At 34.8% G+C, this 18,855-nt stretch overlaps 3 protein-coding genes across 5 annotated transcripts in view; 2 read left to right on the forward strand and 1 right to left on the reverse strand.

The window, feature by feature from the left end:
• The first annotated feature begins 747 nt into the window (after nt 1-747).
• Nucleotides 748-3,943, forward strand: LOC113852396 (pentatricopeptide repeat-containing protein At1g77360, mitochondrial). Of its 2 annotated transcripts, none has more exons than XM_027482621.1 (2): nt 748-3,012; nt 3,518-3,943. In XM_027482621.1, the coding sequence occupies exon 1, from the start codon at nt 894-896 to the stop codon at nt 2,334-2,336; it is 1,443 nt and encodes a 480-aa protein (XP_027338422.1). In that variant the 5' UTR covers nt 748-893; the 3' UTR covers nt 2,337-3,012; nt 3,518-3,943. The 2 variants fall into 2 exon arrangements, with proteins under 2 accessions (XP_027338422.1, XP_027338423.1); XM_027482622.1 differs by having other exon boundaries at nt 748-2,491; nt 3,518-3,910.
• A 1,325-nt stretch (nt 3,944-5,268) lies between these two features.
• LOC113853020 (protein KRTCAP2 homolog) lies at nt 5,269-9,380 on the reverse strand. Its single transcript, XM_027483449.1, has 6 exons — nt 9,331-9,380; nt 9,160-9,245; nt 8,182-8,340; nt 7,509-7,560; nt 6,213-6,279; nt 5,269-5,636 (listed from the first exon to the last, which is right to left on the reverse strand). The coding sequence occupies exons 3-6, from the start codon at nt 8,335-8,337 to the stop codon at nt 5,534-5,536; spliced, it is 378 nt and encodes a 125-aa protein (XP_027339250.1). The 5' UTR covers nt 8,338-8,340; nt 9,160-9,245; nt 9,331-9,380; the 3' UTR covers nt 5,269-5,533.
• The window catches only part of LOC113853019 (protein translocase subunit SECA2, chloroplastic), a 29,928-nt gene continuing 20,420 nt past the window's right edge, over nt 9,348-18,855 (forward strand). The window contains exons 1-6 of one of the 2 annotated variants that reach the window (XM_027483446.1): nt 9,348-10,998; nt 11,462-11,517; nt 12,322-12,594; nt 12,684-12,920; nt 13,027-13,146; nt 13,654-13,782. In XM_027483446.1, the coding sequence (XP_027339247.1) occupies nt 9,375-10,998; nt 11,462-11,517; nt 12,322-12,594; nt 12,684-12,920; nt 13,027-13,146; nt 13,654-13,782 (2,439 nt within the window). In that variant the 5' untranslated portion in view covers nt 9,348-9,374. Of the gene's footprint in view, nt 11,012-11,423; nt 11,518-12,321; nt 12,595-12,683; nt 12,921-13,026; nt 13,147-13,653; nt 13,783-18,855 lie in introns of both variants that reach the window. The other variant, XM_027483447.1, reaches the window with a different exon arrangement.

Raw genomic sequence — 18,855 nt, forward strand, 5'->3', positions numbered from 1 at the left:
AATATTACGTATTAATTTTAAATTATATTAACATATTTTATATTTATATTAAATGTTACATTTAAATCCTAGTTTGGTTGATGGCCTAAAGTTGAATGCGTTAACAAACCAGTTGTAATTTCTTTCCTAAATTAGTTTATTTGATTATAAATTTTGCAATTAAACATACCTTTTAATTTTTTTCTATATGTATATAATATCAAAATCTAAATTTAAATACCATTGTAAGATGAAAACATAAGATAATTCCTGTAGTTTAGTTTATATTAAAATTTCAGCGTATTTAAGAGAAATGACACAGATTCTTAGTGTTAAAATACAGCACATTTTTTCTTTTGGTCTAGACAAAATACAACACATTCAACTTGCAATTATAAATTTTAAAAATATACATTTAATAAATTCTTCTCTTTGCCGCTTAGAGGGCATGTCATGGTTGTAAAGCTAATTCTATCATTAAAAGAGCCTAATAGGAATTGTTGCTAAAGAAAAGAAATGGCTTTATTTAATAAATTTTATTGTATTCCACGTATATTCATAATCTTACTACTATGTATTTATTATGAATTTGTAAAAGATTAATTTGAATAAAAAATTAAAAACTAAATCAAAACTTGAATTAATATACTAATAAACAATTTTATTGATTTAAGTCAATATAATATTTATTATATTTTTATATTATCAAGATAGTAACTAATATTTTTCAGTAAAATTTACGAAGTTCTCCAATTTAGAACCACCCTCTGAACAGAAATACTACAAGATCAATTTGGAGGTTTTTAGCTTTCGCTTCTTTAGACTTGACCCATCGCCAAAGCGTTAGGGTTTGCAGATTTCAGACGTAGTTCAACTGCTTTAATTGAATTTGTTCCTCTTGCTTAGCCTACGCAATGATTAAGCTTTGCGACCGCAGAAAAATTCTATTCCGCAAATGGGTCTCGTTTGCCAAAATGTACAGCACAAGTGAACCAGTTGACGAGGTTGCAGATGCAACAGAAACAGTGTGCAAGGTTATGATGTCTTGTCCTACGCTCGCACTTGACACTGCTCTTAATCAAACTGGGGTTAGAGTTTCCCCTGATTTAGTAGAAAACGTTCTCAGGAGGTTTGAAAATGCTGGCATGTCAGCATTTCGGTTCTTTGAATGGGCTGAGAAGCAGAGAAGTTACTCACACCCCATCAAAGCATACCATTTGATGATTGAATCTTTGGCCAAGATTAGGCAGTACCAGATCATGTGGGACCTTGTCAATGCAATGAGGCAAAAGGGTATGCTAAATGTTGAAACTTTTTGCATTATGATGCGAAAGTATGCTAGGGCTAACAAGGTTGATGAGGCTATTTACACGTTTAATGTTATGGATAAATATGATGTGTCTCCTAATCTTGCTGCGTTTAATGGCCTGCTTAGTGCTTTGTGCAAGTCCAAGAATGTGAGGAAGGCTCAAGAGATTTTTGATGCTATGAAGGGTCGGTTTGTGCTGGATTCGAAAACTTATAGTATTTTGCTTGAGGGGTGGGGGAAGGCTCCTAATCTTCCCCGGGCAAGAGAGGTTTTTAGGGAGATGGTTCGCGCGGGATGTGATCCTGATGTTGTTACTTATGGTATAATGGTTGACATTCTTTGCAAAGTAGGAAGGGTTGATGAAGCTGTTGAGGTTGTGAAGGAAATGGATGCGAGAAATTGCAGGCCAACGTCTTTCATTTATAGTGTCCTGGTTCATACTTATGGAGTGGAACACCGGATTGAAGATGCTATTGATACATTCCTGGAGATGGAAAGGAAGGGAATTAAGGCGGATGTTGTGGTGTATAATGCATTGATTGGTGCCTTTTGTAAAGTGAACAAATTTAAAAACGTGCATCGGGTATTAAAAGAGATGGAATGCAATGGTATTGCTCCTAATTCAAGGACCTGCAATGTTATCATAAGTAGTATGATTAGCCAGGGACAGACTGATAGAGCTTTCCGAGTCTTCCGCCGGATGATCAAGTTGTGTGAACCGGATGCTGACACTTATACAATGATGATCAAAATGTTTTGTGAGAGAAAAGAACTGGAGATGGCTCTGAAAATATGGAGATATATGAAGTCAAAACAGTTTGTCCCAAGCATGCACACCTTTTCAGCTCTTATCAATGGGTTGTGTGAAAATGGCAACGTTGCAAAAGCTTGTGTTTTGTTAGAAGAGATGATGGAGAAGGGAATGCGACCATCACGTGTGACTTTTGGGAGGTTAAGACAGTTGCTTATAAAGGATGGGAGAGAGGATGTGCTCAAATTTCTTCATGAAAAAATGAATCTTCTTGTCAAGGAGCCTTTATATGATTAAAAAGCGTGGAATGCAAATGGCAACTACAAACATCTAACATGATATGTGAATCTTTGAATACTGATTTTGCTGTCAAAACAGTTGCAGTTTTGTAGCTTCGGTTTTATATATTTGGGACCTGTCTATTGTGCAACATGAAAATCGGCATTTAACTGGTAAACTTTCCCTTTCATTTTCACATTGACTTCTGTTATTGCATTTTTATGTTACCTTTTTTTTGCTTTAAAACTTGCCAATTCTTTTGTTATAATCCTCTGAAGTGCCATATGCATATCCTGCTTCCACCTCCTTCCTAAATATCTTGTTGATCAAACATTATATTGCAGGTTACCCATTTAGATTTTAGAATATGCCATGATGATGCATAGAATGCATATAGCTATGGTACATGTCATAGGGAAAAGTTCCTCTAAAGTGAGAGTATCTCTAACAGCAAGGGTGTATTCACCCTTGAATTCTAGTAAGTTAAGATATGCTTCATGGTTAAACAAGTTCTATTGCAAGTGAGTGGGGGAAACAAAAAATTGTTTTCGATTTTGTTCTTGGTGCAGTGGAAAAAAAAAAGATTATTTTGAGTGCAGAAAAATCTACCGCACTGGCTCTGTGTCTAGCGACTAGGAACTGCTTATCAACCTCTGACAAACATCAGTGATATCACCTATTCTACTTCCCCTTGGTAAATTTCTCTTTAACTTACTTTATTGATTGAAATCTTTGAATGATAAGCATAGATTTCCAACAGTATGTTGTTTCTTTTGGCCTAAATTTTCAGCCATTAAAATTTCATTTGAAGGGGGTCTGTATATCATGATGTCACTTTGTTTACTAGCTTATGTTATACATAATTTAACAATGTCATACATGATACTTATGTATTAATCTTCTGCAAAAACAGAATCATTAGACATTGTTATTGCAACTTCAAAATTAATTATATTATACCGAGTGATATTTAAGCCTTAAGATAAAGGTTGGTTGAAAGAAAAAATGGTCCTAGCCACTTAGGATCTTTAGAAGTGGATTTGTTGTGAGATGTGGGAAAGTCTTGGGTTAACGGTAAAGGTAAAAGTAAAGATCAATTAGAACCACTGAACGATTTGAACCAAAATAACTTGCCTACTGTTGGAGTTACTCTTTAATTAACTTTGTTTTTCTGTTTCCATCTCTTACCACTTGTACAGGAAGGGAACTTCAAAGGGCTATTGCTGTATGACTTGCTGTAGTACTACTAATTTTGTTTGTGCATTTGCTACTGGTTTTTTAAAACCTTAGTCCTTACACTTTTTGAAGATAAATCTTGAGGCTAAGTCATGTCTTGTGGCTGCACGGGATTGGTGCTGCTGATATTACTGCGGGATTTCCTTGTGCAGACAATGTATAAAATGATGAATATTATGTTGTTATGCCATAGATAGGGACATAGGAGAGGTTGGTAAACAAGAGGTCTATAAGGTTAACAGTCATTTATCCACAATATCTTACTTTGAGAATTCGGGTATGTAAACGGTCGTTAGGATTACTATTTTGTGATAGTGTGGAATTTAAACTCGTTTGGCAACCTATTGTGGTTATTTGTGATTCTGAGTTGTTTCAATGGATTTTGGACCCAAAACCCACTTTCTGTTCTTGTTAAGAGGAATTCTCTCAAAGTACGTTTGGTAGTTAAGCGTTTTGATTAATATTCTCCCAAGGAAAATGTGAATTTTTTATTTTTAAATTAAGAGACTTATACCATATTTATAAAAATAAATAAATAAAAGATTAACATATTAAGTTTATACTAATATATTATTTTTATTTTAAAAATAGTGAAAGTTAAGAATTATTTATTAGAAATGAAAAAATTGACCCCTTTCTTCTCCGAGAATCAACTTCTAATGTATTTGATATTTGATTCTGTACTTATGGATTATCTTTTAAAAAATTGATTGGTATGATTAATCTTTTAATCTTATTTAGATTTTTCTAATTCTTAATTATTTCATTCAATTTTTATTTTACTATCACTGAAAAAGCAAAGTTACTCTCCATTTCAAAATAATAGCATCTAAAGTTTTTTCACAAGCATTAAGAAAAGTAATAAATATCTTAACAGAATAATTTTGTTAAATTAACCTATGAAATTAATGTTGCTGAAAATATAAATTTTCTACATTTATTAATTATGGGGGGTAGAATAGAAATAAAAGAAAAAATGTTTCGTTGAAATCTAAAAATGTCAATATGATTTTTTTTTGGCGAAAATGACAATCTTTTTGAAATGGAGAGTATGTTTTTTGCTGTGTTTTTTCTTGGCTTGAAGGCTTCGTCATGCAGGCAGATCTTGAAGTCGTTGATGCCATCCTGGTTGGAGGCGTGTTGCATGCCATCCTAATGAATTCCCTCGTGACCGTCTTGAACTCGTTGACGGCTCTGCTTGGCTCTTGCACAAGTGAAGATTGGGATCTTTAACATCACCTATTTCAGCGGTGGAATCTGAGGTTGAGGAGCCATCGATAACAGCTGCTGCAATGAATTATCTTGCGTACCTCATCTTAATTGACTATTTTGTTTGTTATCCGTTTGGTGATACTCAATCAATTCTTTTCACTACAGCTCAGTAAGACAAAATTTTATAGTTGAGATTAATTTAAGTATAACTTCAATTATATCTAATGGTTTAAAGTTATTTCATTAGATTAATTTTATTTAACTTGAAAACAAATGGACTTGAAAATTTGGTTCGAATTAAGTTAGCCGAAGCCCCATCAAACATTTGGTTCTTTTCGCTCGTGTGTTGCGAAATGTAATAAATACACGAAACCTATAGCCCAAAAGTAATACAACGAAGACATCTATTACACAGACTGGCAGTGACAGGCCCTAAGCCAATGAAGCCAATGCACTTGGCGGGCGACAAAAGCCAGAACCACTCGTTATATACGGAAGTTGGATCAATCAAAGTTCAGATTCCTCTTCAACTCATTTTGGCATTTCACTATTTGAAGTAAACAAACGAGGCTACCTGTGAGAAAAAAATGACTGATTGGCTTTTAGTTCAATGCACATCTTTCAAATCACATCACTGTAATTGTACAATTAAAATTCAGACAAATATAAAACACTCTTCTTTTAAGTTAATGATACTAGGTTGTAAAACTAATGCTCCGGGGGAAAATTCTCTAAAGATGCCTTTATAGTAATAAGCATGCATACGATTAAGCTCTTCCACTTTGCTTTTTAGTTCTGGAGTCACTTGTTGAAACCGCTGACCCAGAGATCTTGTTAACCTCATACAGCAACACAGCCGAGAACAGGAAACTGCATGTTATGCAACAAATATTAGAACATCAACAACGGGTTCGTATGAAATATGAAATCAATATATATGATTGATTATAAAATAATGAAGGATCCGCAGTTAGCCATCGTGTTGCAATCCTTTGATATGATATAAGCCAGAGCCAGACTGCGACAATATCCATACTTTAGCTACCTCTGGCCATTTCAAATTTATCCTGAAACAAGGCTCCTTTTTATTTCATTAAAACAAAATTTGTATCCTTCAAAATGGAAACATCCTGATACCTTGCAATCTGCAGGTACATATTGCGGCCAAAACCAATTTCTGTAATCCTATTCAAGCTACAAATGCTTTAGATTGTCTATTACTTTTTTTCCTCAAATCATTTGATCGCATGAAGTTACGTGTTCTTTCCTTCTTTTACAATGTAATGCAATCTTCCAATACTTCCAGTTACTAAACTTCTTTAAAATACTAATCTTCAGATACTCCAGATTCCCCCTCCTTTCAAATACCTAAGACACTAAACTTCTTGATGAATTTATATTTATCATTTATTCATAAGAGGGAGGAGGATTGAGGGGAGAGCATACCATGTAGTGATACAAACTCGGTGGACAGTACTTGCAGCAATCAGAGCAACTGCTTCTGCGATTAAGACTGCAAAATAAAAATTCAGTGTTGAAGTTTTGTGAACATAAAACACAATTCTGGTTACTCAGGCATACATGAATTATACATGGCAACACAAGGAACGAAAGAGAGGAATGCTTTATCCTATGTTTCATGCAATTCTCAAGTACAAAAATCCTAGATGTTCTTCATATGTCACAACTTTTTATAAATAGACTGAGTGACCTAAAGAATAAAATGCGCAGCTCCTTATCTGCATGTGTCACTATTATGCTTATTGAAGAAGATATATTATGAATGGGAAAATAAGTTGCCATTAACATGCCAAATATAGCTAAATTGAGAGTGATTAATATTAGGGGAGATAAAAAAAAACTTAATACAAGGAATATACTCACAAAATTAAATAATGATTGGTGGGGGGGGGGGGGGGGGGGAGGGTTTCGGCATCAATTATTAGCTTCAATAAATTTTATGGAAAAAATCCAGCAATTATACAGTTTCTTATGTTACATATGTCCTGCAAATAATCTCATCTAAACAGTGAAGTTTACATATTTAGCTATATATGTCTTCACCTAGTGGGATAAGGCTTAATTGTTGTAGTAAATAGTGAAGCTTAAAAATATGTTCATTGATTTAGAGAAAGGATACCCCCAATTTCATAATATGGTGGTAATCCTCTTTGATATTCTGTCTTCCTTTTACTTCTTTATTTCTATGCAAAAAATTAATATCTATCATTTTGCCTCTCTAACTAGACATGAAGAAATATAAAGTAATATAGCCTGCATATGTAAAACATTGTCATGAAGAAAGCTCTCCACAAAAATTGTAAGCTTGGACTTCATTTTACAATGAGTGTAAACTTATTTTTAAAGTAAGACACAGGAATGCATATTTGCACTGGCCTAATGCTGGTACACAAACGTAAAACCTGATGGAAACTTATAGTACTCATGCACATAAGACAGTACACTAAGTGTATGTTTGAAAACACATTAGATAGCCTATAAACATGGGTCTAATGCTGAAGTTACTACTAATAGTGTTGACGTAAATGTGGATCCACTTGCATCACGTGAAACCAAACATGCTACAAGTCATCAACAAGTATGTTCCTTAACCTAAAGTAGTATGTTTCAAAGTTCGATGTCACAAAACTGGAAACTTACAATCAATACTCATTTTTGTTATACTTGCTTTCAAATTCCTTTAATATAAAAAGATATTATTTATCATCAACATGTACTTACCGGCACCCCAACCAGTTCTTGCACCAATTGTTTCCTGAAAATTTCCAATGAACTGCGAAAAAATGCAAATAACTTAAATTACCTTGAAAGATTTTGCTTTGATGGAATTCATGGATGCATTATATGAGTAGAAGATAATTAAAAGAAGACTACATAGATAAAAATAAGAAATCACATATATATTGTTAAAATAGGCTACCACAGTCCATCTAGCACTAGCATGAAAAAAAAAAGGTTCTTGGCATTTCTCAAAGTAGGACTATATCAATGAGTGAGCACGAAACCAATACATATGAACATCAACCTATGAACTACAAAGTGATAAAATAGGCATTTTCCCAGCCTTCCAAAAATCTTTTGGCTTCATTTTACAAAGACGACACTTCTCCTACCAACTGGGAAGAATTATGCGGTGCACATTTTGATGCCATCTAGAGACAAACCTATGTCCAAATAACCAAACACTAGTATCAAAACGTCTGTTCAGGAAGTGATAGATATTGTTCATTTTCTAATATTATAACAGATATTTTTCCCTACTGTCAAGTATATGATCTAATTTCTCAGGAGAAACATAATATTATCACTTTCTAGAACTTCAAAACAGAGAAAATGCTCATGTATTTGATTGTGATTCCAGAGAAAGCATTCAAGAGATGAACCCAGAACTCACAGTTAGGAGCACAAGAAATAGGAGAGAGCTGATGAAACCTCCAAGTATAGTGAATAATTCTGATGATGCTAGTTTCCCACGGTACATTTCTTGGAGCGAGAGAATGACCGTGAATAGAAGAAAGGAATACATCATGGAACTCCCAGACCCCGCCATGGCCTTCTCATTGAAATTCAACAATAGCAAACACAAAGACAATTGTGAAAACAGCAGGAAAAAAAAGCACCATCACCCTCAAACATCAATGACTAGTAAACACAAATAGTGCATGGGTAGAGAAAATTCCTTAAACTAAATTACAAAATACACTTGCCATGGAGCCAAGAGCCACAAACCTCTAGTGGCTAAAAGGATAATCCACTAAAAAATTTCTTATCATACTAAAAAAATTTTAAATCAAGAAGAGAACTGGCTAATTAATGACATGCTATTCAGTTTTTTGTAAGGCTAAAATCTTTTCAGAACTATATGGTAAGCTTATCTTCGCCAAAAACAAGAACGGCACGCACTCAACAAATTTCAAAGAAGCAGCACAGCCACACTCTAGCAAAAGGAAACAAAGGAGCCAGCCACACCGTTCAGAAGAGACATTGATAAATTAATGGTAATTAATCAACCTCGTAAACACAGAAACATAAGCATTAGATTTCGCTTTCAATCAGCTGAAGCAACGGAGTGCGAGAAAAACAAAAAAAAAAGTCATCAACCAAAGCTCAACGGATCCAATCCAACAATGGCAATCGGACACACCGACCTCAACTGTAAAACGATTAACGAGAAACCCTAACTCCAAGTCACGTAAGCCGAGTTTAATCAAATCCAAACAATAATTCACTGTTCAAACAAGTAGAACAGGAGCAGGGAGGAATTCAAGATCCGATCAATTAGATTCCCTCTCAATCTCTCATTTTCTCGGGAAACAAATGGCGAATAAGACTCTGTGCAATGGAGTAAACAAATACAGAGAAAAGAGCGTACCTCAGATCGGAAGCAGCGGTTTCACTTCACTTAAGATCTCCAGCAGCAACACGCGGTCGTCGTTTTAATAAACGCACGATCAATACCTGAGGGCAATTTAGGAATTATAAAAATACCCAAGGACAAATACGTCTAATAAAATTCTCAAAACGAACGACACCGTTTTAAAACCATTCATTTCACGGGTTTGTTGGCTGTGTTTGTCACCGCCGGCGATGGAGCTGCCGGAGTGCCCGGTGTGTCTTCAATCCTATGACGACCGTGACGCAGTTCCTCGGGTTCTATCGTGTGGGCATTCGGTTTGCGAAGCTTGTCTCGTGGAGCTTCCGCAGCGATACCCTAACACCATTCGGTGCCCCGCGTGTACTCAACTCGTCAAATATCCTTCACAACAAGGTCCTTCTTCTCTTCCCAAGAACATCGACCTCCTCAGACTCTGTCTCCAACACTCCCCTTCTTCTCATCAGTCGCGGAAACCCAATCAACGAACGGTCAACGCTGACTATGATCGTTCTCCGTTCTGGTCCCATGAATTTTACACTGCTTGGAAGGATTGGATTCTTCCGCACGACGCCGTTTTGATCGACGAGCATGGTTTTGGCCAGTTTTGTTCAAGTTCTTCGTGTAAGGGTAGGGTTTGCTTCGGAGTTAACCGTAGAGTGAGTCTTGTTCCCGTTGTTTGTTTCCCTCCTGGGAATTGTTCGAAGTTTAAGTTTAGTTATGTTGCGTGGGTTATCAAGTGTTTGGAGGGGATGAACGAGGATGCGAGGGGGGAGTTAGCTTTGATTATTGAAGCTTCCGTGAGGCAGGGTAGGGTGTGTAGCGTTTATGGGTTGTGGAGTGAAGGGGTGGATGGGAATCTGTATTTGGTGTGTGAGAGGCACCGTTGTAGTCTTTTGGACAAGTTTGATCAATTGAGAAATGGGTTTGTTGGGGTGAATGGGGATGGTTCGGAATTGGATAGAGGTGGGATTTTTAGTTTTGCGATGATTGGTTTGGGTGTATGTGAATCTGTGCTTGCTTTGAACTTGGAAGGTTTGTTTGCTGGATATTTGGGACTTTCTTGTTTCTCTTTGGATGAGCTTGGTGGCATTTGTGTTGATTTGAGTGAGGCATTGATAAGGGGGAGGAAGTTTGTGGAGGCTATTTCGGATGAAGACAAAGAAGAAGCGATATGTAAGGTGGAAAATGAGGTTTTCATGAGCCCAGAGGTCTTGTGCAAGTTATTGCACAAGGAGGCTATTACTCCGGATAGTGGGCATTCAAGATATGGAATTGGGTATGGCTCAGATGTATGGTCATTGGCTTGTGTACTGCTGCAGCTTCTTATTGGAAATGCGCTGCCTCGGAATACCTTGGAAATGAATGAAGAGAATGGCTTTGATGTCTTAGCTAATTACATTTGTTGGGTGGAGAAAGTTAGTTCTGTTTTGGAAGAGAAACTACGGTCTGAATATCAATCACTGAGGCAGACTCTTTGCAAATGTTTGAACATCAATCCAGGAAGTCGTCCAGATGTGGTGGATGTAAGGAAATGCATTCAGGATATGTTAGTCAAACCTGAGTTTGATTTTCTGGACAACTTGGAGGTCACATTAAGTGGAAACAAGAAAGGTTGCTGCTTGGTTCTTGGAGAGTTATGTCAGTTGCCTAAGGAAAGTTCTAAGAAATCAAGAGACCATGAGTTGCAGGAGAAAGAAGATGGTGCTCAACCAGATTTTGTTCAATACAGCAAAGACAAACCTGATGAAGACTTTGTTGCTGGCCTATCTGAGGGAATAACTGAACTTAAAGATCTGAGAGGCCATCTTGATTGTATCAGTGGATTGGCTGTCGGGGGTATGAATTCTAAGTTTATACTCAAACATTGCTGTCTCTATCAATCATATTTTATGATACCATTTGTTGAATGTTGGGTATACAATAAATCATAGTTCCATTTTGCTATTGAAGTGGTGGCGGCATTGTGCTTAAGGCTGTCAAACAAGGGATGAATAAGTTGTTCAATAATTGACAGTTTGACATTTGTTATGGCTTTGAATGCCAGATGAACCTGAAGCTTTTGAATTGATTTAATCACAGTTTACCTTCGGTGCATTGCTTTAAAATAGTTTAAAACTAATATACAATTTGGTATGGCATGGTTTAATGCAAGTTATCGGCTTGGCTCTTAATCAATATCCAGCATTAAGGCTGCTTTACCTATTCATGGCCAGAGTTTCTCTTGTGTTGTTCTTAGAAGATATGGTGATTATGTAATGCAGAATATTTCATTCTAATGATTATTTGTTTAGTTTTTCAGGCGGATATCTATTTAGCTCGTCATTCGATAAAACTGTCCATGTATGGTCCTTGCAGGTAACAACTTTTCAAACACAATGATATGATAATTTTCTACTGGGGGTGCATTTCAAATAGCATTATTTCATTTATAATCATTGACATGAGGATGCCATCATTATATTTTCTTTAAGTGCAGTGGAATTAGAAATTTTCTTTGATATTTTCCAACATATAGCATATACCTTCTTATGAATGTTTTATGGTCTTTTTAACCGTTGCTCTGAGGGAATTGATTAGGGAATCAATAAATAAAAGGTTTTTATTAAAAATCATGTTAGTGGTGCATTGGAAATCATTGTAATAATAACACTTTTTAATTAAAAAAAAAATTCGCTTTTGATTCTTTAACTGATGTTCTAAGGTTACTAGTTAGCATTTGCCAATGTTAAGGCCAATAGATGAATAAATAGAGGAAGAGAGAGAAAATGGGTTGGAACGTTTTCACTTTTTCCATGTGTGATTTGCTGGCTTCTCAGTCTTTCCTTTAAATATTAAGACTTGCTTTTCCAAAAATCTTGTTAAGTAGGTCTTGAAATTGATTTTCCAAAATTCGAATTGTAAGACAAATTGCATTAGGCATATTTTATTCAGATGCAGCCTTACTCTTCCTACCTTGAGCTACGTAGGATTGTTGAATCCTTTGTTTTACATGGATAAGTGGAAATTACCATCTTGAATTCTATATTATTATGCAACATCAAAGCATGATTTATAATGATGACAGAGCTGGAAGGTCTATGGTAATAGTGTGGTTGTTATCGTGCAAGCCCTTTCTCAGCTATTCTATTGATGAGTTTCTTCCATATAAATTTTATTTAGGACTTTTCTCACTTACACACATTTAGAGGTCATGAGAATAAAGTGATGGCTCTAGTTTATGTAGACAATGAAGAACCATTGTGCATAAGTGGTGACAGTGGAGGGGGCATATTTATATGGGGAATTGTTACCCCTCTCAGGCAAGATCCTTTGAGGAAATGGTATGAGAAGAAGGATTGGCGCTTCAGTGGTATCCATTCCTTGGCTGTTTCCAGAAATCTGTGTCTCTACACTGGAAGTGGAGATAGAACAATAAAAGCTTGGTCATTAAAGGTTTGTCATTTTCATTGTTTACACATTTGCTGCCAAAAACAAAAGCTTCATTGGGAATGTATTCTTTGCATTTCTATACCTTTTCCCAGGATGGAACTTTGATATGCACAATGACTGGCCATAGATCTGTAGTTTCCACACTTGCAATTTGTGATGAGGTTCTTTACAGCGGTAGTTGGGATGGTACAGTTCGGTTGTGGAGTCTTAATGATCATAGTCCATTGACATTTCTGGGGGAAGATATGCTGGGAGAGATGAAGTCTATCCTGGCTATAACTGTTGATAGGCACTTTCTTGTTGCAGGATATGAGAATGGATGCATAAAGGTTTCTTGCTTTTCTAGAATTTTACCTCTTTTGAAGATTAATTAATTGTAGACAATCAACTCCTGGCATCCTGGGGTAACATCTCTATTATCATTTGTTTGTTTAGGTCTGGAGAAACGATGTGTTCATGAATTCCAAAACATTGCATAATGGGGCCATTTTTGCTCTGAGTATGCAGGGAAATTGCCTTTATACGGGAGGTTGGGACAAAAATGTTAATATACAGGTAGAAATACAAAATCCTGTGCTCTGTTTTGGGAATGGACTTAGTGAAGTCAGTTTCCTCTCATTGTTTAAACTTGTGAAACTTATGATATTTTATTAATATTGTTTATTCAATTAGTGTGTTGCGTTGGATGAGTTGACATACTAGACAAAATAAGAATAGAAAGGAATACATTGTAAAAAAAGTTGAAGTAGCACCTACTGTGGAAAAGATGGAAGAATCTTGCCTTAGGTGTTTTGAGCATGGGTGGAGAAGACCTGGAGAAGCCCCTCTAAGAATAATAGATCAGATAGAGGATAGCCCATTAGTTGGAGGCAGAGGGCGCTAGAAAAAGAATAAATGAAACTATTGAGGAAGTTTTAATGGTTATGATTTGTCTTTAAACGTGATTCACAACAGAACATGTTGATTGATTCTTGTAGCTGACCCCACATAATGGGAAAAGGCTTGATTGTTATTATTTATTCAATTAGCATAGACATTCATTAAAAATTTATTGAATTGTAGGAATTATCTGGAGATGAGTTTGAACTGGATGTCAAAGCATTTGGATCCATTCCATGTAGTTCTGTTGTAACAGCTATATTATGCAGCCAAGGAAAACTGTATGTTGGATATGCTGACAAGTCCATCAAGGTATCTAATTTCCTCCAAATTTTTTAATTTTAAATTCAGGCCCCAGCGCGTATTTTTGTTTCTCGACGTTAGAAATAATTTGAGCCTTGCATAAATGAAGTGCTGATATAATGGAAGTCACATGCTTGATATAATTTCGTTTGTTTTCATAACATTTCCCCATGCACTTGTTTACATGTCTGCCAATGGAATTTGAAGTTTGTTACGTGACTTGTTGTGACCGTTTCTGTCTATTTATGCTTGTGATCCCTAACATTCAACAGCTATTATTGATTTGATTCCTCCAGGTTTATCATGGTATATAGCAAGAGTTTCACCAGGTGCATCTGTTCAACTTTGCATGATACATGTCATGCCTGGCTTTGGAATGCTTGTTAATTCATATTTTCACCCAGATATAGATAATATGATCCAATTGATACTTAAAAGGTGTTTATGTACATATTTAAAACTATATCTTTTGGGGTCATGATACTTGGGGTTTGTATATAGCTTGATTATTGCAATGCACTTTATGTAATTAGATTATATACGCCTCGTGGTACCAGATTTATCATATATCTTTTTTATTTTTTCGGTCAATGTTTATCATTTATCTAAAGTGGCATTTTAGTCCTAGTCCCCTGATTCACACCTTCAAAATTTACAACCCTCAACCAATTAATTTGCTATCTTTATACCCTGGACCTAACATATTAAAATCATTATCCTCCCACTGCCCTATTTATTTATCAACATTCTCCAAATAAGGAGGCTGAGACCTGTCAACTTTAGTACAACTGAAATGTCCTATCAAACAATAGACAAATGATTAAAAACTGAAAATTATTTTAATAACTGAAAATTAATATCGCACAAAATATTGTATATAATTATTTTTATATTTTACCTACTTTTAATTTTTTCTGCATATACACATAAATAATACATTTAAAATACAATGGGGCAGGTAAAAGTTGTCCATAAAATGTTTATGGGAAAGTCAATTTGTACTGCTGTGCCTGAGAAAATCTTAACTAAATGTATCCGAAATCAATGTCACCCCTATTAAGTTATTTAGAGACTATTTTTTCATTGGATGGACATAATTCAATTCACATCAAGAACTTAACTAGAATCATAACAAACTAAAATATGTTATTACTATTTTACACATAATCAATATGCGTAAAACTGAAATGTGAAGTTATCTTTGTTAAAAAAATGATAGTTTAATACTCATAATATAGGCCTCAAATTGTTAACTCACCTCATAAGCTCAATTGCTTGGAAAGCACACTAGCTCACATGTATTTGAAAAACAACATAATTTTTTGATAAAATTTATTATTTTTTAAGTATTACTTTTGTTAGTAATTTTCTCAATACGATATTTTTGCAATTCAGCATTATAGAAAACTCAAATAAAAAACTCTAAATGATTTATATCGTAAAAATATTTTAATCAATCCTCAACAAAAAAAAGAAAAAAGGATCAATCCAATAAAAAAAATACAATTTTATTAATCTCAACTCTTAAGCGTCAAGAATAAAAATAATCATAATACTATTTTATTTTAAAAAAAATATTTAATGTACTTTTGTAACTTTAATATAATAAATGTGTATTTTTTTAATAATTTTTATTTATTTATGGATGCTTAATTATAGAGATTAACAAAATTCAATAAAATATATAATTTTAAAAAAAAAGTTGAGAAAATGAAACAAATGTTAATAATCATAGTGAATTGGCTTTTTTCATCGGTAAAGAAAAGTAAATTTACCCATGTGTTAACACAAGGTTTATATATATATATATATATATATATATATATATATATACATATATATATATAATTATTTATCACGTAACCATCAAATAATTATTTTTTATGTAAAAAAAAAAAAAAGATATTTGATTCATTTTAAAACAAATTATATATATAAAAATAAATATAATAGTTAAACTTAATATATACATGAATCTAAGCATATAAATCTCAATAATCATAAATTTAGTTATATATATATATATATATATATATATATATATATATATATAGTAATAAATTCTTACAGTCAATTCGTACAAACAATTTATCATTACTAGCATTGTTTCACCTTTCCTCCTTCACATTTGCATCCATAGTGTTTTGTTATTTCTTTCAAGCAACCCATTTTTTCTGTTTATGTACCTTAGAATTGCTATTTGTAAAATTTAACTTAACCCACTCCACCTCTAACCTTCAGCAATTATAAAAGCATACTCATTTCAGATACCTTAACTACAGTACATATCTTCGACAATTGTCTTCTGCATTCAGTCATGGTATTTGTATATTATTACGCAATTAACTCTACCATGCCTTAGTAGTGTTCTCACATTTCTTTTAGTAGAGAAAATAGATTCAATCATGCAAACTCGTATGATAAATATATACAAAGTCCATGATAGATGGAGAATAAATTTCTTTCTGTTCGATCAATGCCCCAATGCATTCCCGCAAGTAAAACCTTCGGCGTCCAATGCATCCTTATGGTCCATTCCTATTAGATTCCCCAGGCATCACCAATCTTCTACTTGGCTTTTCCTACAAGGCCTGCATGAGCTTGCTCTTCTATTGTCAAGCACAAATTAAAATTGTTATTCCAATACCAGGTATCTGATCGTACATGTTGATGTATGGTCAACGCCAATGTGACAGCTATTTTTATCACTTGTCTAATGTAGTAGAAAAAAATAGTAACTGAAAAGGAACACACCTTTTGTGGATTCAGCCAGTTTCGCAATGTTCCCTCTAATTTGGGACCAAATACATCACTTTCTATTCAGACGTATTTATCCAATGCTAGCTACTTGGTTTGAATGATTCAGGATCAAGTTTGGCCGGATGCAACAGTCTCATCATAACCTATTGACGAAATGAAGACAAGCCAGTGAATTTTTTGGTAAACGACGGCAAAAAATTGTTAATTGGGGTTCTTGTAAGGTTCGTTCCCAAACCAGTTTTCTTCCTTGAGATTTGTCATTCTTTTCTCTGGTTGGTAAATACCTCCAGCAGCAATGAAAGCATGAATATTACAATCAATGTCCAATGTTAGTCAAAAGGCAGACCATCAGCATTTTTATTCTCAAAGTCTTTCTCTTCCCACAATGGATAGGCACATCTAAATTATCATCAAGAATAAACAGTTGGTTGAGTATTATAATCATAGAAATTCTTGGCCCACCACTTTGCATGAAATTAAGTGCGTAGAAATATGTGGCACGGCAAATAATTGAGATAAATGCTATCATGAATGCAGGTTTAGAATTGGTGTGCATAAAATGCTCAGCAAATGGCAGGGTTCTGTATGGGAAAAGCATTTGTTTACATTTTACAATTTGTTTTACAAGATTGAAGGATAAAGCTGCTGTCAAAAGTTCTGTTAATTTCTCAATCCATTCCTAGCTGCAACCTTCATTGCAACCAGATAAGGTTATCATGCCCATTTTATATCTAAAACGTAGTACTATGAAATATCTTTCTAAAGAATCCTAACAAATTTTAGGCCAGCACTGAATTTTCCAAATATCATCACAAATCTTATTTTTCAGATTTAGTGAAATGTACCACTAGTATTTACTATCTGAAAGAATTAATATTTGACCAAAACTGAAGTTAATTTTATATATTTAGATGAGCCATATGCATTAACATCTTAAGTTCAGTGGAGTAGTATACCATACCACTTCATAGTAATATTACATATACTAGACTAACTAATGGATGACATGGAATAAGGATTCCAATTCCACTATCAGCTTCTAATGGAGATAATTTCTTTAAGGCTTTGTTTGGGAGTTTAGAGGGAGGGGGAAAGAATGAGTGAGTTTGAAGGGTAAGAGAGAAGAGGAGAAAGGAGGGTTAATACAAAACTCTCCAAATTGGAAGAACTTGAAAACATAGAATTAGGAGGGTTTTGGCTAAAAACCCGAGGATAATCATCACATAAGCCTTCTTCTTCCCTCCTCTTCCCCCCCCAAAAACCAACTCCTAAACAAAGCTTAAATGTTTGAACATGAGAGGAACTGGTACCAAGATTGAAAGAAAGTACGAGATTCTCAAATCTGACCCACTGTGGACATACTCAAGAACAGGAAAAGAATTATTACAACAGATTGCTGAGTAATTCATTGACCCAGCTTACTCCCAACTTTTCCAATTATAATTCTGGATACCACCCACGCCCCCCTCAGCCCTTATCATCCTCTATTAATTCTTCTTGGAATTGACTAATCTCTGCAACTCTAACTAAGTAATTAGCTCTCTAACTATTTATTTTACTAACTAAATACTGTGGGGTTTGCGTATCAGAACCTCATGTCAAAGATGTAATGACATGTGCAGTATCTTCAAGGGGATCTGTTTCAATTTTGGGCTACAGAATTAAAAAGCAAGAAAACATGTTCCATGGACCATTATTGGATTCTAGATTAAAAATTTCTACCAAGGAAAAGTACTGAAGGAATCATTGCTCAAAAGGCAGAGTTTCTAACAGCATTTCACTCCTTAGTTGCATACGATTGCAGATAGGAGCACAAGCATAAAAATTGAAGGAAAACCATACTATGATTGTATTGAAAAGTTATAACTTTAATGAGAAGCTTTCCTTACTTTGCTGTCATCGCTTAATCCTAAAATTTCACCCAAAGATGAAAGAAACGAACCCAACCATAATTGAGTTAGGGCCAAATATAGGAGGCTCAGATTCGCCTTTTCTCAGACAAGAGAGTAAGAAGCTTGCAAAGGCTGCGTCAACAGCATCTGTGTAAAGGACCACAAGGTGATTTCACACAGACACTGAGTCACCTTGCTAGGACACAGCTCTTCACTCAATGTCGCGTGCAAATTGCTGGAATCATCATCACTGCCTTGTTATATGCATAGGAAGAAGAAGAAGAAGAAGCACAGAAACAGCATATGTGTGTGTGTTTGTGGAGAGCTGTTTGATAGTTTCAATAATAATGATCATTGGCTTACACAGCAACTCAGAGAGGGCAACAGCTCTCAAGGAAACCTTATCTCTCTAAGTGTGGAGCCTCATACT

The sequence above is a fragment of the Abrus precatorius genome, unplaced genomic scaffold (assembly GCF_003935025.1).
Source record: "Abrus precatorius isolate BTA unplaced genomic scaffold, Abrus_2018 Scaffold10, whole genome shotgun sequence".
NCBI classification, from domain to species: Eukaryota; Viridiplantae; Streptophyta; class Magnoliopsida; order Fabales; family Fabaceae; genus Abrus; species Abrus precatorius.